This window comes from Amblyomma mixtum, chromosome 6, assembly GCF_055824585.1.
Source record: "Amblyomma mixtum isolate Tamu chromosome 6, ASM5582458v1, whole genome shotgun sequence".
Classification (NCBI taxonomy): Eukaryota; Metazoa; Arthropoda; class Arachnida; order Ixodida; family Ixodidae; genus Amblyomma; species Amblyomma mixtum.
The window spans coordinates 76,513,705-76,528,128 of record NC_143017.1 but is presented as its reverse complement, the minus strand read 5'-3'; the positions used below and the strand labels follow the sequence as shown (position 1 = coordinate 76,528,128).

The 14,424-nt window shown below is 48.0% G+C and overlaps 1 protein-coding gene across 1 annotated transcript in view; it reads right to left on the bottom strand.

Annotated features, from left to right (window-relative positions):
• The window catches only part of LOC149339435 (atrial natriuretic peptide receptor 2-like), a 169,547-nt gene extending 155,329 nt beyond the window's left edge, over window positions 1-14,218 (bottom strand). Inside the window, exon 1 of the mRNA XM_089548223.1 lies at window positions 13,802-14,218. Coding sequence (XP_089404349.1) covers window positions 13,802-14,141 — 340 coding nt within the window. The 5' untranslated portion in view covers window positions 14,142-14,218. The remainder of the gene's footprint in view (window positions 1-13,801) is intronic.
• Between the last annotated feature and the right edge of the window lie 206 nt (window positions 14,219-14,424).

Below are 14,424 nucleotides of genomic sequence, written 5' to 3'. Positions count from 1 at the left end.
TATGAGGCTCTGTGCGACGTGTGTAAGCATCGCCATCTGTTGCTACATCGAGGAAAGAGCCCGAGTAATTGCTTTCTTAGACTTGCTGCATTGACAAAACTCTGCTTGCTAAGACCGATTTGTCATGCTGTTCTCAATGTTGTTGTTTTTTTTCTTTTCTGTCTTCTTGGTGATGCTGATGTACATATATGCAATGGCACCATGAATAAAGTATCCATTGTTCGTTTAGCACTGTGTGTCGGCCCGTCTTCTTTTGGCCTCGTGCCGTTGCCTGTCGCTAAAAGTTAGTATTAGGTCTTCTCTTTACCTGAAGAGTTACGGTTGCCGGTTTAGCACATTAATTAGCGAAAGCTGACTGGCACTGGCTCAATGGCGCTCCGCGTTGCACAGTGCTCACTCGCCAGGTTGTTCACGTGACAAACACCTCCCGGCCTCTCCCTCCTCTTTCGTAGAAGCAGAGAAGGAAATTTCCCTCTCCACTTTTCCACCTGCCAGGTGGAAGGTGTTGGCAAGAGTACAGAACGCCATGCCACCGGACGACGCTGTACCCTTTCGTTTTCCACGGTGGGGCTTCGAGCACTAATGTCTTAAAATTTGCCGTACGATTAAGAGGCAATAAATTATGCTTACGAAACGCGGAAATGCGCAAAAAGACAGTTTTAATTTGTTAGTGCAATCTTCAGTTTAAGCTCATTTCTAGTAATATTTCGGATATTTTCACTAGGTAACTGTTATTACCCTTTGGTGCACAGCTGGTTACAGAAGTCACTTATGCAACGACTTCATCTAACGGCCATTCAGAGCGAAGCTTACAAAGCTCTACTGAACACTGCAGGCCTTGAAATGTATGTATGCTGCAATTTAGGCGATCGCATTCCCTAGAACAATTCCCACTCTCTGAGATGCTTGTCAGTAGTGAGCCTTTATCGTAAAGATGGTTTTTAAAGTTCCAGACACCGATTTTTTGTTCAGTCGAATGATTAAAACAATCACGAGTGAAAGCTTCATCCTCGGAGAAATTTAACATTCCTCGCTTCCATTCAACGGTTCTGCATTTCCGCCGATACAACGACTTTCCAACGAATACACTGCACACTGCGGCGCACTGCTGCAGCAACGAGAGAAGCACTGGTTCCTCTTGAGAGTCGCTAACACTGCATGAGTGACAGCGCTCCTGTCAGCCCCGGTATTTCCAATAAACAACGAGGACCCGCATTACGAAAGCCTCCACTCTGGGTCTCACGACCTCGATCGAAAGCGACGCTTGCAAAATAGATGGGTGAGAATTCCTGTAGCCCCCTTCAAGTGTGCCAGCGCTAAAAACCCTTAGCGTTCGCACACTGGTGCAAGCAGCTCAGCGTGCGTTCTCAGGACTGCTCAAAGTGTCGTCCTCGGCTTTAGTGATCTCACGGAGCACCCAAGCTCAGATCCTCTTGAGACGCTGAAGAACCTAGTAAGCGTGAAATGACGAGAAACAGGAGCGCAGCGCTCTTTCGATGTTAAAGAAGCGATCCTTCTCCAGTGACGACCACACTTGGTGGGGTTATAGCAGCGTTCTAAGCATTTAATACTTTTGTTTTCATGCGTTCATACGGAAGGGATCTTGCGTGGGCGCGTGGGAAGTGGTGGTGCGAACCAGATTCCGGCACCTTTATTCTATTGGCTTTTCGGCGGACAGTGCACCTTCTTATGCAGCAAGCAGACAGGGGGCCCGTCACAATTCCCTAATTTATGAATCTAACCTTTTCCTTTTCATACCTTTATTACCCGAGGTAGCATTTGATACGCTGAACTGAAATTTATGAGAGGTCTCTCAACTCTTTGAGCAGAGGTGTAGAAAGTTTGACTTGGTCGTGTAAGCTCATCTTTGAAACAGCGCCAAATACGGGGCGAGAAAGACGGGCAACAAGAGCGCTGACTATCAGTTATCTTTAAAATAACTACCCTGTTATTCTCCCATTCATGAACACCACCAATCAAAAAAAAAAAAAAAAAACCCTATGCTCCATGGTTTCAGTGACGGCCGCCGCGGTGGCTCAGCGGTTATGGTGCTCGGCTGCTGACCCAAAAGACGCGGGTTCGATCCCGGCCGCGGCGGCTGGAATTTCTTTGGAGGAGAAATTCTAGAGGCCCGTGTACTGTGCGATGTCAGTGCACGTTAAAGAACCCCAGGTGGTCGAAATTTCCGGAGCCCTCCACTACGGCGTCTCTCATAGCCTTAGTCGCTTTGGGACGTTAAACCCCATAAACCAAACCAAACCAAACCGTTTTTACGTCATAACGAGACCCTCTTTTCCGTTCCCTTCTCTGCTCAATAGCTAACGATCGGGGGCCTCCGTTCTGGTGATCTTGATGCCGCAGTTAGCTTAGGAGGGTTCTCGCACAGCTTTTACCCTCACCGGTCGGTCACGTTCCTATAGGGCACTCGCGGTAATACAGGATTTACTACGCCCGCCACTACGGACGAGGGTGGCGCTGTGAACACTCTCAAAGTTCGGTTACACCCCACATAAATATCCCCGAAATCGGACCATTGGACAGCCGTCGTCGTAGCTCAGTAGGAAGAGCACCGGAAGCGAAATTCGGAGGTCATGGGCTCGCGTCCCACCGGAGACAGGTGGTTTTTCTTCTGCTATCAAACCAATTATCTTTTTAAAAAAATATCCTATTAATCTTTCATTGATAAACACCACAAATAACAAAAAACACCCCCTATGCTTTTTGGTTTCGGTGACTATTAGCTTCCGTCAAGAAGGTCTGTCAGTTAGGTACAATAAATCCTACTTTTTCTTTACCTCACCATCTCACTATTTCACGGTTTCAGCCCAGCTGCCTATCTCTCGGTTGCCATTCCGCTTACTGTTTTAATTTTAAGGCGAAAGCCTTTAAGCGCTCATACTCGAGGCCATGACTCCGTCCGTCCATAACATCTGAAGTGAAACTCGTAACCAGTCATTACCAGTCACAAGTCATGACTAGCTACTTATTAACCAGTCATGACTAGTTAGTCATTAACCAGTCATTACTAGTTAGCCGTGAATGGTGAGTAATGACTAGTTAGTTATTAACCAATCATGACTAGTTATTCATCAACTAATAAGTCATGACTAGTCATGAGTCATGACCGATTCGTCATGACTGGTTAGTAATTAGCCAGCCATGACTAGTTAGTCATCAACTAATTAGTCATAACCAGACATTAAATAGGCATGAACTAATTAGTCATGACTAGTCAATCATTAACCAAATCATGACTAGTTAGTCATTAATCAATCATGACTTGTTGTTCATGGGCCATGACTACTCAGTCATGAGCAGCCAATCCAAGTCGGACCATAGCCGCCTCGTGTGTGCCTACGGTCGCAGTCTCGTTGGCGGCGAGGCGTGCACTTTAGATCGCCGAAGTGACCCTGAATTTTAAGGCGGAAGCCTTTAATGTCTCATCGTTGTAAGCAGCAGTTATCGACAGAAAATGTCACGCTTTTCAATTGGTGGAAACGGTCGTGACGTCACAGTACGCGAATTTCAAACGGGGCCAATTGTACTTTTGCTAGTAACCATGCAACCAATTGAAGGGATCGTATAGTGATGCTCTAAGTAATTGGGACTGAGCTTAGTTAATTCCTTAATTACCCAATTAGCCTAATTAGCTTTACTAGTCAGGCCATATAAATAAATAAAACCGATTAAGAAATTGGTCGAGCTCAGGAATCGAACCCCGGTCTTCGGCGTGAGAGACGAGCATGCTATCCACTCCGCCATGCCAGCTTGATGGTTTGGAATGAACAAAGGTGCGTCTAGTGAATACGGTGTCTTCACTCACTCTCATCCTCCTCCATTCCCTTCCGGCGAGGTTTAGGTGTCCACCGACAAATGAGACACAGATACATTTCCTTTCCTCAAAAACCAATTTACCGACGAGCGAGGCGAAGAACCGAATGGGCGATGGCGTTCTATGGACTCCTTGGCAGCGTTGCAAGACGCTGTCGCGTTCAAGTCTTAGGGGCGAAGCTTAACATCTTAACCACACATCAGTGACCACACTTTAGGTCAAAAAAGTGCCCCCCCCCTGAATTTTGTGACACAGTTACTGCGTAATTTCCTTTCCTCAAATACAATTTTCATTTTCTTCATTACGGCTCCTCTTTATCTATCTTCTTTCACTCCCATCTCCCTTCCTCTATGGTGCGGTTCAGGTGTCCACAGAGATTACAGAGAATTACTGCGCCATTTCCTTTTTTCAAAAAGCGTTGCGTTCAAAGGGCAAGGCATCGCGCCGAACGGGTGGTGGCGTTCCGTGGACTCCCTGGCAGCGCTACAACGCACTGTCGCGTTCCACTCCTAAAAGCGAAGCTTAAGCGTCATTAATTAGCAGTTAATTGGTATTCAGGCATTAATCAGTAATTAAACATTAATTAGTGATTTGCCATCACTTAGTAATTAGTACTCAATTATATGTGACGCCACCAGTGCCACAGAAACAGCGAAGGTGGTGCGGAAAACGCTTCCGCCTCTACCCACTTTAGACAGTCGAAGTGCCCCCTGAATTTTTTATTTATGTGTTCTTGACTATCAGAGAGAGGAGACTTCTCATCGAGCAACATATGCTCGGCTCAAGCTCTGTCCAGCGTTAGTGTTGCACTAGGGAAACACGCTGTAGGTTCGCCTTATATTAAGGCGGAAGCCTTCAATGTCTCATCGTTGTAAGCAGCAGTTTTCGACAGAAAATGTCACGCTTTTCAATTGGTGGAAATGGTCGTGACGTCACAGTGCGCGAATTTCAAACGGGGCCAATTGTACTTTGGCTAGTAACCATGCAACCAATTGAAACGATCGTATAGTGATGCTCCAAGTAAGTGGGACTGAGCTTAGTTAATTGATTAATTACCCAATTAGCTTAATTAGCTTTACTAGTCAGGCCATATAAATAAATAAATCCGATTAAGAAATTGGTCGAGCTCAGGAATCGCACCCCGGTCTTCGGCGTGAGAGACGACCATGCTATCCACTCCTCCATGCCAGCTCGATGGTTTTGGAAAGAACAAAGGCGTGTCTTGTGAATACGGTCTCTTCGCTCACTCCCATCCTCCTCCCTTCCCTTCTGGCGAGGTTTAGGTGTCCACCGACAAATGAGAGACAGATACATTTCCTTTCCTCAAAAACCAATTTACCGACGAGCGAGGCGAAGAACCGAATGGGCGATGGCGTTCTATGGACTCCTTGGCAGCGTTGCAAGACGCTGTCGCGTTCAAGTCTTAGGGGCGAAGCTTAACATCTTAACCACACATCAGTGACCACACTTTAGGTCAAAAAAGTGCCCCGCCCTGAATTTTGTGACACAGTTACTGCGTAATTTCCTTTCCTCAAATACAATTTTCATTTTCTTCATTACGGCTCCTCTTTATCTATCTTCTTTCACTCCCAATTCCTCCCTTCCTCTACGGTGCGGTTCAGGTGTCCACCGAGATGACAGAGAATTACTGCGCCATTTCCTTTCCTCAAAAAGCGCTGCGTTCAAAGGGTAAGGCATCGCGCCGAACGGGTGGTGGCGTTCCGTGGACTCCCTGGCAGCGCTACAACGCGCTGTCGCGTTCCACTCCTAAAGGCGAAGCTTAAGCGTCATTAATTAGCAGTTAATTAGTATTCAGGCATTAATCAGTAATTAACCGTTAATTAGTGATTTGTCATCACTTAGTAATTAGTACTCAATTGTATGTGACGCCACCAGTGCCACAGAAACAGCGAAGGTGGTGCGGAAAACGCTTCCGCCTCTACCCACTTTAGACAGTCAAAGTGCCCCCTGAATTTTTTCATGATGACCATGTCACAGCTTGGGTCACTTATCAAATAGTATGACATTGTACAAGCATACACCAATCGTGCTTATCTGATAATTTAGAGTTGGTCTACTTGAATCTTTGAAAGAGAAAGATAGAGAAACAGTAGCGTTGCAGGCACTTTCCGTCTTATAGATCGAGGCGTGAGATATCTTTATCTCGTGAAGAAAGAAGAGAGTTGAGAACACAACTCAAAATAGGGGCCCGCAAACACTACATTAGAGACGACGGAAAGGTTGCGGTGGGGGAAAGGGTGTTTTAGCGTAGTTACCCCACCACCCTGGTTACGCCTTTGTAGCGAAGTGCCATTGCAGTAAAGCTGTTTTCAAATGCTGCTCGCGCAAAGCCCGTAACACACTGCCATAAGACAAAATATAAAACGAAGATGAGCCAAATCAATGGATAAGACATTCTGTTCAGCTACCTTGTGTGATTTATGACCTTTTTTATCAGGCTTTCGTCGCACATAGCGCGCTGATCGAGAGTTCTGCTCAATAACGCGGGGCACAAAGCTGCTGCTATCGATCTACCACCAAAATCATTTTTACAAAGTACACAGCCCTCTTATCACTCATGGGCTTTGTTTCTGCAATAAAGAGACGGGCAGCTCAGTAAAATAAGAAGTTGCCGTATCATGCGAACGGGCTTCATCCTATACATTCAACCTCGTAAAGGAGAAAGGCCGCCAAGACTATCCCCTCCCCGCATCCTTCCTGCTCAATTTTGCTAATAAAATCCTCCTCTTCACACGATCGCCCTGCTTTGAAGCCTTCCGTCGTGTCTTGTGGAGCCGCCGTCAAACAGCGAGTGAGAGAGAGCGAGCGAGAGAGAGAGAGAGAGAGAAGAAAACACGCGTTAAGCCTGCTCATGCGTGCATAACAAGACGCTGAGCTATCTAAAGAAAGAAAGAAGTTGAACGCGCCACCGTTCACTTAATTTCTTCGTATGCTAAATTAATGTTGACGGGGCATGTTGATCTAATTCTTTTATTTGCGCAAGCGAGACAGGCCTAAGCAATGCCGGTCCCGTGCCTATGGTTTCTTTTGTCTTCGTGCCGCATATTAATTGGCGGCAGCAGGTCAATGCGACTGAAGCCAGAACACGAGTTTACGCAACGCTGTTTGAGAGCCTCCGCCCTAGGCCGCCTATTAGGGATCTTTTATCCAAGGCACGCAAAATGTCTGCTTATTAATCAAATCAGGTAAACCTAATTTCCTTACACAGTCATATGAGAAAGAGCGTCTAGACTAATGTTTGGGCATATCAGCGGTGCTTTTGCAACTGAGCCAGCGTTTAAGATTAGATAAGCAATGGTACCAAACAAAAAATATATATCAGTGTACATGATTTAAAAAAAAAAAAAAAAAAAGGTGCGCGAGAATATTTCATAAAGTAGGTTCGATTTGTTACAGTCATAAAAATAAATGCAATAAACCTAAATCGCAAATACAAAGGCGATAAGCACATAGCAGAGGTTCCAGCTGAGCCTGGAACGTTCTATACAAAGCGCAAGTTCCAAGTAGTCTTCAGGGCGTGTTTTAACGTCCCTGGGAGCAAGAAATATTCGTAGGATTCCTGCACATAGGCACTCGTATTAAACGGGCACGCTATTATTGCACCTCTCGGTTAAGGCACCAAAAGTGTGGACGACAAAGGACTCGAGGCATGTCGCATTAAAACAGTAACAAAACATAGTAAGTTTTCGAGGCTTTCCTTCACTCGTGCGCCACAGTCGTCATGAACGCTATCGTCCCAGCTAAACGAACGCGCCGTCTTAGCTTCCATAATTGAAACGTCGAGCTGAGCTGCTTCGCGCCTTTTTTATTTTTATTTTTGTTTTGGGGTTCATATCGCGTACGTTACCGCGCACTGTTGGCTGCGCCGTTTGCTGCGACATTCACTATTCTGTTCGGCCACTGCTGACTTGCATCACCACCCTCACCCGCCCTAATTCCCTTTTTATAGGAACTTGTTCCTTGTCTAGCGGGGCTTCTTCTATGCGCTCTATGTGCTTTGTGATGCGACGTGTACTTTGCTTGACTGGATGCTTTCTTATTTAACACGGAACCTCCATCTGTCACTCTGACAGCTATAAGCCCCGAATATGAGAGAAAAGAAGACGGCCGCCGTCGTCGTCGACAAACGCTGGAGGGATTTCGCACATTTATGAAAAAGACTGCTGCCTCTACTGAAGCCTGCGGGAAAAGACACGGGCATCTTTGTGTTCAGTATCACTTTTTTTTTTTTTGTGGCTGCGAACATTTGCGACTCTTCCTATTTATTTATGTGTATGTGCCCATAATTGTCATTTTAGCCATACGAGTGAGTTGCTCATATGAAGTCTCCATCGAAACATGGTAACCTGGATTAAAATAAAATAAACACTGCGGAGCATCTCACGACATCGAAATTTCGTCAGTGTCGTCGGCACTCGCTTTGGGCAAGCATGGTTTGTTTGTTTTTTAGCTGTAGAGTAAAGTTTGCGTGTATAGAAGTCAAAATGAACTCTGTGGCACGTCTGTCTCCGTATGTGGTAGCATGAAAACATTAAGCGCGTTAGGTCCGGCGCGAGCGATTCGAGGAAAGGTTTGGTTTATTGGGGTTTAACGTCCCAAAGCGATAAGGCTATGAGGGACGCCGCAGTGAAGGGCTCCAGAAATTTCGACCACCTGGGGTTCTTTAACGTGCACTGACATCGCACAGCACACGGGCCTCTAGAATTTCGCCTTCATCGAAATTCAGCCGCCGCGGCCGGGATCGAACCCGCGTCTTTCGGGTCAGCAGCCGAGCGCCGTAACCACTGAGCCACCGCGGCGGGGCTAATCGAGGAAAGGAGAGGCACAGATAACATAGTCGTCTTGCAAAGTAAGGGCGCCAAGAATGGAACTGCTGAACAAAATGTGTCAGCTGATGAATTACATTACTGCGTACAGCAGATGCTTCGCAAATGTAGAGAAAACTAAGCTGTGGTAAACTTCGGTCAGCTGCACCAAACATACAGAAACAGTCATTCGCGATATCCTATTTAACAGGTGCGGTCGTGAAGTAGCCAACCTGTATTTTTTTTAATGAAAGGTTGGCAACCTTGGTCAATGACGCCGCATTTTCTTATAGAAGTACTCGCTATAATGGGCCGCAGCGCACTGATAAATCATTTCTGAAACATCCGACATCCGTCGAGTCGGGGTGCCTTTTATCATAATATTTTCTGAAGCGTCTTATCCTTCAAATGTAACTTCCTATTTTAAAATAGCTAGAAGTCGCTCTCTGAAGTGTCTGGGATGCCGGGAACTGATGGGTCAGAATGACAGCATGGCTTGGCAAAATCCCCGCTCGAGACGTGATGAACGGGCAGACGCACCGTGGAAAAGGAGCTGCCAGCCAATATATCTCCACAAATCCTAGACCTTCCTTTCTTTCTTTTTTTTTTTCGGAAAGGGGGGGGGGGGGGGGGGGAAGCCTCACAGAAGCGGTATAGAGCTGCAGTGAAGTACTCCTTGCACACTCTGGTCCGAAGGAGCCCACTCACAGCGGAAAGCGCCTTCACGATCGCAGAAAACCGTCACCGTGGCCTCCATTGAGATCTCACTCCGCCGTGGCTTTTCTCAACGGCCTCCGGGTCAGAACGTGCAGGTACCGTAGAATGCGCTCTTCACTGTAGAAACTTTAGCACCCTAACAGGTGCAAAAAGGGCTTTCCCTTGTCACAGTGCTAACGCCCTTTGAGCAAGAGAAGATAGGAAGAGGAAATGCTGGGAGGTTAACCAGTACAGTGCTCCGGTTGGCTACCCTGAACTGGGAAAAAGGTAAGAGGGGCATAAAATAGGAGAAGTGCGGTCTTAAAGTCACAGGCCCTTGAAGCAGTGGCCTGAGCATTTTGAGGGCCACCGACCACTGCGGCCTCAAGAAAACACAGCACGCGTCCTTCATCGCCAAACACAGGGAATTCACGTAGCTTATACCTTCCACCGTGAAGCAAGGCTACTAAACTCATAGGAAGTCAGCCCTGGGTCAGCGTTACACCTTGAAGGGAGCAAAAATTTTCTCTGTGTTGTTTCGGAATAACAAGTTTCTGTATAACTGGCCCAGGACCGCTCCTCGTCTACTGTTGTTATTTTCTCGGGAAACCGGGGCTCATCATTGGAAGCTTTCAAAAGTGAGGTATTTGTCTGGGCTAGTCGGTACATGGTTCAAACTGAAGGCACAGCGCATGAAAGACGGGACTAAGACAGAGACAAACACAGCGCTGTCTTAGTCCCGTCTTTCATGCGCTGTGCCTTCAGTTTGAGCTTTCAGAAGCTAGCCTGAAGCTTGAGTTCGAAATTCTCCCTCTTCCTGCCTAAGAGACGAGGCTGAGAAACTTCGGCCCCACCACGTCTTATAGTCGAATCCTACAAAATGGAAAACGTCGGTTCTTGAAATGCCAATTAAGGCCGTCTTTTAGAGTGCGACCCGGCCTTTTTCCCTGTTCGTGGGCCTCTTGTGTTTCGCGCTTTCGGGAGTGCTAGCAGAGGAAGGCCACTCACAACGCATGCCACTCTTAAAATCTCCGCGACCATCCCCCAGCCGAGAGCACACGAAAAGGTTTCCTGTGTTTCACTAATGGAATCGTCCCCGAAGGCTTACGACGAACCAGTTGACGGCAGTTTCCGGGGATCAGTGCCCCAGATGCAAATGCGATCACCGAGTGGCTACGCCATTCTGAATACGACGCCTACGCTGCCCCTGCACCATTCGCACCGTTTGACGGCACCCTGCCCCAAGTCGGGCAAGACGAATATGAGAATGGCAATCCATGAGTGCCGAATGTAGCCCCCTTTACCAGACGGCAAAATAAGGCGTCAGCCGGCTCGCTGGCTGTGGCGATACTGAACCGGATAGGCTATACTTTCTTGACAAGCCTAATACGTATGACCATTTGTCCCCAAGCTCCTGCCGGCAAATCGTTCATGTGACGGCGACGGCGACTCTAATAATGTGCAGCGTATGTGTGCGTAACGGCTTCAGGGGTTGTTAGCGACATTAGTGAATGCATTACAGTGCGTTAAGGATTCCAAGACGCCTTGACGAGACCGAAAAAAAAAACAGGAAAGCAGCGCTTAAGGTCTCTTTTAATCGATCCAATTAAGTAACAGCCTTAGTTTTGTCATCTACGGTGTCAGTACATTTGCAGCCTATACATTGACATTTACTTCCTTTTAAAGGGCAACTGCAGCACTTTTTTGAGAATTTCGCGACATTCAAGGATACAGATCTTTATAGGCTGCAGGTAAAGCATGCCAAGTGTTTTTTCACTAGCATTTAAAATAGTGACGTAATCGACGATTGAATTTTGCGCTTCTCCTCAATGCACCGGAGAAGTGCAGGGAAACTCAGCGTGACGTCATGGAAGGTATGATTTCAAATTACCGCTGTCGTCAGCCACACCCTGCCCTGACGCGTTAGACGCTGCCAAACAACTCTCGGCAGGGTTCGCCTTCGGTGGCGTTGGTTTTTTTCCTTCAAAGCACGCGTTTGTGCGTTGGAGATGTACCCATACCTTCGATGACGTCATCATGCGCCCCCCACTTGGCGTTGTGCGCTGCGGAGAAGCTGGAATGGCGTCCGGATTTTAATCGGCGATTACTTCACTATTTCAAGTGCTAGCCCAAAAAGACTTCGCATGCTTTACCTGCAGGCTTCACACATTCGACCCTGTTAAGCTCGTTGATTTCTAAAACCTATGCAGTTTCCCTTTAAGGAAAAAAAATCCAACGTCATGAAAGGGTGCGCATGCGGACCGTTATTTGGTGCCATCCGTCGACGCACGTCTGATTTTAGGAGAAGGCAGTGAAAATTTGAGCGGTTAGGGAACAGCGCAGGGGCGAGACACAAGGAACATTGAAAGGCGCACGCGTGCGCTATGTGTCAGCGCCCGTGTGTGCCTTTCAACGTCCCTCGTGCATCGTCACTGCGCTGTTCCCTAACCACGCAAAAGAACCAACTAGCCCGCCAACTCGCTCTTCTAAAGAAATTTGAGCTCTCCAAGTCCGTGACGTCATCACCCAGCTTTTCCGCACTTCCCCGATGATATATGGAGAAGCATGTGATTTAATCGTCGATTGCGTCATCATTCGAAAATGTCAGCGCAAAAAAAAAACTTCTGATGCTTCACCTACAGCCTATATAAATGTGAATCCTTCAATATACCATGGAATTTTCAAAAAATTGATGCAGCTGATCTTTAAGCATACAATAAATGATAATGACAGGCGAGTACTGGCCAGCAAAATACATTGGTTGTATACTTTTCTTGTCTACTTATTTTGTTCAAGCATGCAAATACACTCCGAGCCATTAGTATCCACCAGCTTCCAAGCAGATCCCATAGTTCAAGAAAGTGGAGCTATGTACGCTTCAGTGAATGCAGGCAAGTAATTACTATACCTCAACCGGCAATTCAAAACATAACAGAAGGGAAGACGATTGGAATTTCCGTTGATTGGAATGTTAAGATCCCGTCTCAATCCGAAATACAGCATGGCGTGTAAAAGTGTGACAAGGAGTCACTGTCTTGCATGCGAGATCCATTGAAGCGCAACACCGGCTTTCAGACACAGTAGACACTGTTGCGACTTCAAGCTTACAGCCATGTGCTCGCACAGTTCGTGTTAGCACGCCAGTTCACCAGTGACTGGCTGGTTACCGGATTCGGCCACTTTTAGAGTAGGGGGACCATCGAGTAGGGGGACCATCGCATGCACGTGGCCAAACGGGGGCGCTTCAGGTACTCGTTTGAAACGTGAAGAAAAAAAAAAAAAAAAGCTGCGCATGATGTCTTGCACCACGCCTCAGAACCCTGAGTGCCCTCCCATTACCTGCTCACCAGAATACTAGAAGCGCCCGACGCATGGCAGCGCTATATTCGTACCTTCCCGAGCAGCCGGATCAATTGCCTTATCAGTCTTCGGCGGGCTAAGTCAGGAAGCCTTATTCAGGGTAAATGCGTTCCGTACAAGCGTAATGGGCCTGGGACACGCGATCTCCAGTTCAAGACATCACGCGATGGCAGCGACGGCGACGACGGGTGCCGAAAGAAGGTGCGCGCTTGGAACGCCTCAATGAGATTAAGAGGACGCAACGAACAACTGTACGCAGTTATTGTTCGCAGTAAAAATTGATACTTGAGGATCTTTCTGGATATGCTGACATTTGTCCGGCAGAAAAATACGCATTATCACGGAGAAAATTGGATATTTTCTGAGAAATCTTTACGTCAGTCCATTCAAACTCGTGACATCCTTACCGAAAAGGACAGATTGCCGTCGTTCACAAGTAAGTGGCGGTGTAGAATAGCCGCTGAGGTCAGAGCCAGAATTCAGTGTCGACGCAAACACTTTACTTGCGAAAGTGGCCGCTGATGGCGACACCTGTATTTGCTTTGTTTTGTTTTCTAACTTATAAACGCTCTATTACGGGTGAAAGTGGTCTCTTTGTGATTGCAGCGCAGTATTCTATTTATACAGACCATCTTCAAACTGCCCTCGGTGTGTTTTTAATGCCGGCACTATACATGTCATCCAAGCGATTGTCTACACGCGTTCTCCTGTAAGTTGCTTGCGGTGACAGCGCGGTGTCATGTCTGCTGAGCCTGCTGAATGGTTGACGCTAGCCTCTTCCTTTTGAAGGTTTCACGGAATCAAGCTGCGATGGCATGTGAACCACAAGAAAAAAGAAGGACTGATTCCAAGACAAAAAACCCTCTTTGAGACCGAACGAAAAAGAAATTACGATAGCAGCAGATATCCGCAGACAGCCCCACGTGTCGTACCTGGACACCTGTCATGCTAACCGGCATTCACCACTCCTAGCCCACGGTACTTAATGCGCCTAAGGAAAACAGGCGCGTGACGCGCTCCCTGTCGTTCACTAGAACTAAGCTTCGTCAACGCGTGAGAGCGTTTATCAGCGTGCAGGCGCACTTACCGCCCGGCTCCTCCGGCCGCATCAACTCTCGGCACGTGGCACAATCGAAACCGCAAGTCAGTGGTCCCCGCGGCACCGGCTGGGCCATCATCACGCTCCCAAAGGCAGCGTCCGCAAACAAGAGCAGCAGCAGAAGAAGAAGAGCGGGAGTGGCGGTGTCAGCGGCGTGCAGCGGTGCGACTTCCGGCGTCTGGACTCGGCGGCGGCGCGGGTTTCCGCGGCGATCAGCTGTCCGGCGCTGGTCGCATGGCCCGAATGTGTGACGGCGGCTGCGCCGGCTACCGGGCCCGTCCGCGGCTCGCGCTCGACTCGGTGCGACCAGGCTCAGCCGCGGGCACATGCGCACTGGCCGGGACCCCGCACACCGGGCCGCCGCCACTGTAGTACCTACGCCGGCACAGACACCAATCGATGCGCCGCCGCCTGTGTTCTGTGCGGCGGGCCTGTTAGTCCTTCCCTTCCCTCCCCCGAACCCGCGCCGCCGCTACCGGCCGAAACGTTTGCCGCCGGTCCCCCTCCCCCCCTTGACGCTTGCGATTCCTTTGCCTTTGCAGAGCCACTCACAGGTATATCTCCACCGGCGCGGCGGTGGTTTAGTGGCTGTGGCGTTCAAGAGGTCGCGG